We start from the raw sequence: 8497 nt of genomic DNA on the forward strand, positions 1-8497 counted from the left end.
GCTTAAAGCCAATCTGCCCAGTGATAAAAAATGGTGCTTTCCCAATGTCAGAAGACAGCCATAATCCAGCTGGTTCCCTCCCTCCAGCACTACTGATTTTACAATGCATGTAGGGCCGAAACAAGGAAACTTCTTTAATTCACATCAAATTTTAAAAAAGCACACAAAAATCAGATGGCCTGAAAGCCTTTTTTGTCAATAACAGCTTCAAACTTAATGGGGGCGGGGGACACAAAATACCTCGGATCCTCAAAATCTGTACAATTTTTACTGAAACTGCACTCAAGTGTCTATTGTTTCAGCCAAGCAGGGTTGTAGGGGTTTATTTAAGAAGGGAGCTGTCCCAAGGGTATGCTCACATATACATTTGGAGCCATTTCAAAATGGCAGGGGGATCTTTTCCTCCTAACCAGGCAGCAGCTGTTACCTCTTAACAGTGACAAGTAGGGAACAAGACAAATGCAGCAAAACAGCTCCAGACTTAACACTGCTTCATCCAGGGTTAAAGTTAGAGCTACGTTCGCATTGCTCCCAGCTTCTCCACACAACTATTAGGACGTAACCGCTGCTGTGTGTTCCCAATCAGCAGGTCCCCCTTTTGAAATAGCTCCAAATACATACGTCCTTACCTCCTTACCTCCAGACAACATCCTCTGAGGCACAAAAAAGTGTCTCAAGTAGGGGTGCACAGATATGTCGGTTGGCTATCAGACTGGCATCGATAAAAAGAGAAATGACATTATTGGCTATTGACTTTTTTTTGGTCATTGTAGGCAATAATTATGGTCACGTGCCCAGAGCACGCTGGCAAGCATAGCCCAGTCCCCATGTCCCACTGCCAGCCTGAGCCCATAGCAGACAACAGGTCCAGGCGAGCAGTGGAAGGGGGAGGGGGTGCCAGGGAGTGGTCAGAGGTCCCCACACTCAGCAACAAAGGACCGTTACTGGCTCCTGCCATGGCAATGCCACGTACACAGCAGGGGCTTGAGCAAGAGGGCTGTGCAGGACTGACAGGGTTGCTGCAGAGACACTGAGCTGCGCACAGGCAGCGCAAGAAGCTGCACAAGAAACAATCTGCTCCACCAGGCGCCTTTGCAAAAGTGGCTCCTCCCCAGCAGCCATGGGTGGCCCCACAAAAGCCCAGGACCTCCTGGTTAACCTCCTAGCCTTGGCCAAGCTGGCTATTCATGTCACCAGGAAGGAGGTTCTGGCCCAGAGGGTCCCTGGGGACTGTGAGACCGCTTTCCTGGGTTTCCTCTGGTCCTATCTTCAGAGCACCACTGGGCAGTAGCCACTGGCTCTCTAGCTGTATCTGAGAGTCAGTGGGCATTGTCCAGGGTCCTCTGCTCAGCATCCCAAGGGTGCACTTATTTTGATCCTCTGATCCACACACACGTTCTGTTTTTTCATTTTTTGTCCCTCACATTCAGTTATGGCCTTCTGTCTATCGCCACACTTAAGTGGTAACCTGTTGTAATTTAGTGGGCTATAGACCCATGTAACACAAGGTCAAAAATAGGCCAGCGGCCACGGGAGCTTAGCTGCATGGGGCCCACCAGTGCTGAGACAGCAGCATGCTCCAAGCATGCCCGGCATGGGTCCACCCCACCTGCCCAGGACAGCAGCATGGGCTGCATGGAGAGCAGAGCTGCAGGTAGGAGTTGTGGGTAAGGGGGAGTCATGTATGGGAATAAAACAATCACCACCTTCCTCACTGAGGGCCAAAGCAGGCAGGAGGCATATGTGTTTGTTATAAATGCAAAATAAATAGAAAAAAGGTCTATTTATGTCAGTAATTTAAAATGCCTTGCACTACTATTAAGTATCAGTTACAAGATCAGCATTGGCTGATGCGGTTGGTTAATCCTTGGTTATTGGTATCTGCCAAGAAAATCTTTATCAGTGCACCCCTAGACCTGCACAGTGAATAGGCACACCAAAATGGATCTGACAGGAGAACACCAAAAAGAGCCTGCTATCATGCTCCCATGATGCACTGAGACAAGCAATGCTCTGTGTACTCTTGATTTGACAAATTATGGCAGGACAGGTGCATGTGACCACATGAACATACTATCGGCCAAAGAGGACTACATCATGCGATTCCCTCCACCTGCATGTAAGGCTCCATGGTAATGTCAGTGCAAAACAAAGCAGGTCAGTGCTACTTGAAAGCACATACATTGGCAAAAGCACTATAGACCTTGGGCAAGAGGTAATGTGTCACAATATCCTACCAAAGAGGAAGACTCAAGAGTGGCACATGCACGGTTGTCCATTAATGACCTGCAAGAATGTGTATGCTCTGTAAGTGCATGGGGCACCCCGCTGCCTAGGTTGGGATTCACAAGCAGGGAACAACAGGTATGGGGAGCTACGCATCCACCGGGTGGAAGGCAAGCCTAGGGGTAATACTATAGGTTTGGACTTTAAACCTGTCCAAGCTGATGGTACCATTGTCAGCGGTCATTGTGGGCACCCATCATATCACACAATGTTGAATCACTGACCATGCCACTTGGGTTGGGTGGTCCCAAGACTGTCAGTTCCCAGTGGAAAGCGTGAATTTTGGTCTATTCCACAAATGGAATGTGCAATATAACCAAAATGTGTCACTCACATAAAGGGGGAGAAGACATTAAATTATACAAACGAGTAGTGATGTCCCTGTAAAAAATAGCAAAGCCCCATGATAAACTTCTTTTCTATTGCAATTTGATCTGCCTTCTGCCTGGTAAGCCACATCCTATGGAACAATGTTAATCATTCCAAACCTCAGTACTGCGTAAGGAACCACAAAAAAGAAAGTATAATCTGCCAAAATACGTTTTTCTCCCACAAATGTGCCATTTCATACCCAAATTACACTGTTCTGCAGTGCAGTGTCAGTAAAGTGTCTCCTGGTCTTGTGAAACATCTGAAGTTCAATAATCTATGAGCCATTCAAACTGGAATTTAAAACTACATACCACTGCAGGGGCTGAAATTTTTCCCTTTCCAATACTAAAAAGCACTTGTTTTATGTATTAGTTACAATTTTTCATTACCTCTGAAATGCTTATGCTTGTATTCCTACAGGAAAGCAGTCAACTTTTAGAAATGGATGGCTGCACACAAGAAAATGCAAAACACCATAAAGCATTTCTAAAATATTTTTCCTATGAAATGTGTGACATCAACAAATAATTGCCCTGAAACATGGCATCAAAAGTTCCTAGAACCCCTACAGAATGACCATCTAGCTTATTCATGGCTCCATAGCTTGACAGTAATGTAGTCATCCTAAACTTTGCAAACTATAAGATTTAGTACCCCCTCAGGGACTTTATCATTATCATCAACATCATTATTTATGGTTGTTGTGATTCAATATTCATTTTATGATCTTACATTCACACAGGACTTTGAACACAGAAAAATACATGTCCCATGCTTCAAAGAGCTTACATTTTAACACGCATATTGGTCACAGCTGTGTTAAAATGCAGTGGAATGAGAGCTATTCTGTGGCCTGGTCTCATTGACTGATGGAAGAACCAAAATACATTGCTTTGTTTTCTATCTCCCACCCCCTGATCTAGCTTGGGTTCCATCCCCTGCAGAAAGACAGCACCTCATCTTGCTCAACACTCACCCACTACTAGGGAATGAGTGCCACTATTAAGAAGTGGTATTTATAGGCTCTCAAAACAACACCCTCAGCTAGAGGAGCTGTGCCTGCAATGAATGGCTCTATACGTGGGAAATTTTTCATTGTATCTTAGGGAGACCTCAAAAGAGAAACACTCCAAGGAGAGAAAAATGTCAGCAACTTAAGTATGAGCTATTTAACATAGTGAACTTTGTAGGCTAAACAGAACTAAACAACAACTTATTTAGTACATATTTTATACATTTCAGACATTATTTAGCGTGACACACAAAGTCCCAAACTACCTTAAAGTTCTTTTCCCCAAAATTAAATCTTCAAATACATGCAGATTTACCATCAAGCAGTGAACTCTGAAATTGCCTGAATGTTTAGACCAGTCTGCTTACAGTAGGCCCATCTTTAAGATCATGTACCTTAATGACAAGTGTTTAGCTCCCTTTCTGCATATACAGTCTGCTTAGTGAGATAAATATTCTGTCTGCACATTTAGCATTACATGTAAGTTTAGTGAGCCATAATGTAAAAGAAAGCAACATACTCAAGTTTACCTGGTAGGGCAAATCAGCCATCCTTAAATAAGTTTCCATTTTCAAACAGAAAGGAGATAAACTGGGAACGCCGTTATTGGGCCTTGAGAACTGATGCAGTATAATGGCATCTTTTGAATCAACCTCTTGCTCTTTCCTGGCAAAAACAAAACAGAATTTTAAAACAGGGCAAAAAACCCAGACTACATTATGTGCCATACATCAATATATTAAGTGCATACTGAAAATAAATGGCTGAAACAAAGCATTCATCCTCCCCAATGGGCTATTGTAATTTTTTATTCATCAAGTCCAAAGTCACTAAAAGCACTCACATTCCTGAGTCAGAATTCCAAGAGAAACCTTAGCTCATTCTATAGTGGAGCAATCTGAAAACCTGGCAAGAGTAAACTGATAAGACAAAATAAGTAAGCCTTATTCTCCCTTCCTTATGCCTTGTGACAAGTCAGTAAAACACTCATTCTGATGTGGTAATATTTTGTACCCATTCTGTGCAGCTGTAAATGACATTCAGCTAAGTTCCTTAAAAAAAAGAAGAGATTCTCATAACTCCAGCTCTTTTATCCCCACTTACAGACTCACTGCCATTTTCTGTAACCTCATCATTACCCTTGTCCTAGTTCTGTCTTCTTCATATCTCCACCTGTTTTTACAGCATTCATCACTCTGCACTTCACTGCCCAAATACACACTGCTTTTACTCCAGCCCTGCTGGAAGCTTCATCCCTTCTTTCCTTGACTCTCATCTCTAGCTTCTGGAGATCCTATTCTCCAAGTTCCTGCCTATTCACAATGATGCTCCATCCTCTCTCACAGATACAAAGCATGACTACATCACTCCTGATACTGACGAAATCCACTTGCTACTCATTCATTTTTGGATCCAGTTCAAAGGGTCTCTCTCCTTTTTTTAAACCCTTGTTCCAGCCTGGGTCAAATTCTGGTCTCAGTGAGCACGTCTACACAAAGGGTGGGCTATTATTTCAGGCAGAGGGCCGCTTACTGAGTTTTGGCAAGCCAGGCATGACAGGCAGCCAGGGGCAGATAAATATTGTCTAAATTTTTTTAGGGGCCCCACGAGCCAGATAGAATGGCCTGGTGAGCCACATCAGGCCCACAGGCCACAAATTTTGCCCACCCCTGGTTTAGTCATTAATGCATCATAGTTAGTGTACATTAAGTTTAGGACTTGCATAACCAAGCATTAAATCAATGTGCAGTAACTGGCACTACTGTGAAGTAGCACCAGAGCACAGCTTTTTACAGAAACTAATTGTGCAATAGCCTAATGGTACTGTGCAATAGCATATTAGCACAGGTTTTTCCTAGCACACTACTGCGCAATATTATTAGGCTACTGTGAAGTTAGCATCTTGTGTGGATGCACCCAGTTATTTAGTAATACAGAGAATTATGGTAGATGTACACCAGTATAATTAAGGGCTGGACTTGGCCCAAGAGCCATGGGACACATTAAAATAAAATAAAAATTACATTGGTATAAAACTGATGCTAGAGGAGAAAGAAGGCCTATGGATTCTTCATTCCCCTTTACTCTGCCTGCCCTAACTCCACATGCATTTACCACTGTTGCTATTATAGCCTTTAAGTCAGAGGCTCCTAACACCTTAAGCAGCATTTTAGAATCTCTCACCTCAGCAGTCTCTTTTGAAATCTTATTCTAAAATGTAATTCTAGGCCTTCAAAAGTCTTTTACAGTATCTGCCCACAGTTATTGGAGATACTTCCATAGAAGCATATGGCTGCTGCACTACCACCGGCTTTAAGTGAGAATGAGGAGCCTGCTTCCTACCGATTCTTTTGAAAACAGCCTCTTCTCTGACTCAAGCCGTGATTTTAACCCTTACTCACTATTTTGATGTCATATACAACTTACGTCTGTGAAGTGTTTGGGACATGGCTTCCAAAAAAGATACTGTACAAAATAAAGCTGTGTATCACAGACAGCAGTCTAAGCACTTCTGCTTACCAATACAACAATGATTTTAACCCTCAGAAATTATACCCGAACCACCACAGACTGTATTTACAGCTTTAGGAGCACTATTTTAGTGTGCTTTTCAAAATGAGCTACTAGCAATTGAAATTTGAGTGCCAAAGTGCCAAAAATGCCACTACTTCAATGGCCTGATTTTAGAGATCATTTACAGCACAACTTTCTCTACTGTAAATTGTAAAACACTCCCATATATTCCATATTGCTAGGAGGCTCTATAAGAGGCACACAGGAATCAAACCTGCGAGCTAGAGCTTAGCATTTTTTCCAGAAATCTGAAATATACTTGTCATAGGTCAATTGCAAGTCATTTCATTAAATATATCATCCTTGGGACAGAAGCAAGAGATATCTAAATGCAAAGACTGAATTATAAAATCATCCCTACATTCAAGATGTTTTTAATTATCATATTTTCTGAAGGCTAGAGGTATTTTCCAAGAGCTATGTTTATGTGGGTGTTTTACTGTAAGCTGAAAGAAAATAAGGCAATCAAATCTGTTTCCCTCCATGATGGTGGTTTTAAACTGTTATCAAAATCAGCATTATTTTTGTTTACCTTATCTTATGCCCATTAATACGAGCCCAGTGTCCATCTTTATTTCTCCATAATGGGTCCAGGAATATTTCCTGTATTTTGCTAGTCTTTATATTATACAAGCAGTTCTCTGATAAAGCAATTATGGTACTGGTGATTTACTACCATAAATTACTGCCCTATTATGCAGTAAAATGGCTCAGTTAAAAGTGAGGCTTAGGGCCAATAATGGTTTGAAGTTGAACCAGTGTTGCCTTTCCCACAAAATGTCAGTCTCCTCTGTACTCCTATGGTAGCTGAAATGGGTTTAAACACATAAAGCCATTTGCTAAAAACACATCGCCTCCTATGCTTCCAGGTCCATCTGTGGGAAATCAGTAGTTAAAGCCACCATTTTCCCAGCCGACTGTATTATTTGTGTAAACAAACTGCAGAGCCACACGCAACTATTTACTTCTGATCCAAGCCTATGACAAACCCGCCCATGTGTTTTTTTCTTTGGCTTTCAGGCTCCCTAATTACTCATGGGATTACAGATTTTCAACTGCAGAGAGCAAGCACTACCCAACACAATCCTATCCCCAACCATGGATGCTTTTTGCTTTCAAGAGGCTGCACCTGGCAGGTTGATGCTGTACCACTCACAAGAGTCGTACCATCATTTGTTTTTTAGGCTGGCCACTAAGGCTTGAACAGGGGGCTGTTTGCTGCTTGTCTGCTAGGCCAAATTACCTTATTGAAACACACAAGGGATGAGGAGGCTTCAAAGCATGAGAGTTTATTCCAGCATGCCCTGGCACAGTAGCTAACCTTGCCAGAGGAAGGAGAATATTTGATGAATCATAGCTCCCTCCTGTCTTCTTGCTTTAATCCCCAGACCCTATCCAGCAAAGTCAGGCCAACCCAGGTAGCTGCTTACAGCTACCACTGGGCTGAGGCCCTGTCTGCAGAGGGGCTGGGTGTTGAGCTGCCTAAGGCATGGGGGTTTGCCTTCCCAGCGGGCTTCAGTTTGCCCACATCTCCCTTGGAGCTGGGCACAGGCATTGGTGAACCAGGCAGCTTCCCAGGGCCCGGAGAGAAAGGAGGCCCAAAAATGGTGAAAATAATGATGATTATTATGATCATGATCTTTGGCAAAGCAGGGCCCAATACTAAAAGTTTGCCCAGGGCCGCCAGGAGTCTAGGTATGGTGCTGATCTCCCTTATGGGGAGCTTCCATCTGGTCCCACTTTCAGGACGCTGGCTTGGAGGAAAACCCCTTTTGCCTCTTCTCAGGCTGGGGTCGGGTGTCCATGAATTCCCCGAATCACAGGTGGGAAGGGACCTCAGGGGGTCACGGAGTCAACGCAGGGCCGGCCCAGCTAGGCCCTCCCAGCCAAAGCTTTGGCCTTACCACCTCCGCGGATGGCAATGCCACGGGGCAGCCTCGGGTCTTGGCACCTGCGGGGCCAAGCGCTGGGTGCGGGGCAGTGCCCCTCTCACCTGATGGCCAGCAGCTCGTGCAGCAGGTAGGCGGCGGCGGCCAGCAGGGCCCCGCCGGTCAGGTACAGCGTCTTCTTCCACCACGAGTCGGAGCCCAGCCCGGCCATGATCCCGCCGTAGTCCTGCAAAGGGAAGGCGATGATTTCCCCATAAAAGGCGTCGGGCTCGTCGGCTCCCGCGCACAGGCCGAGGGACAGGCTCTGGTTGCGGCTCAGCCCCACCACGCAGCACCGGGAGGAGGCCAGGCCGACCCCCCAGGG

At 44.5% G+C, this 8497-nt stretch overlaps 1 protein-coding gene across 1 annotated transcript in view; it reads right to left on the reverse strand.

Moving 5' to 3' along the window:
* FAXC (failed axon connections homolog) overlaps window positions 1-8491 on the reverse strand; it is a 56593-nt gene extending 48102 nt beyond the window's left edge. Inside the window, exons 1-2 of the mRNA XM_019537789.1 lie at window positions 8238-8491; window positions 4201-4336 (exon numbers count right to left, since the gene is read on the reverse strand). Of these exons, the coding sequence (XP_019393334.1) occupies window positions 4201-4336; window positions 8238-8344 (243 nt within the window). The 5' untranslated portion in view covers window positions 8345-8491. The remainder of the gene's footprint in view (window positions 1-4200; window positions 4337-8237) is intronic.
* Between the last annotated feature and the right edge of the window lie 6 nt (window positions 8492-8497).

The sequence above is a fragment of the Crocodylus porosus genome, unplaced genomic scaffold, assembly GCF_001723895.1.
Source record: "Crocodylus porosus isolate Cpor-Errol unplaced genomic scaffold, CroPor_comp1, whole genome shotgun sequence".
NCBI classification, from domain to species: domain Eukaryota; kingdom Metazoa; phylum Chordata; order Crocodylia; family Crocodylidae; genus Crocodylus; species Crocodylus porosus.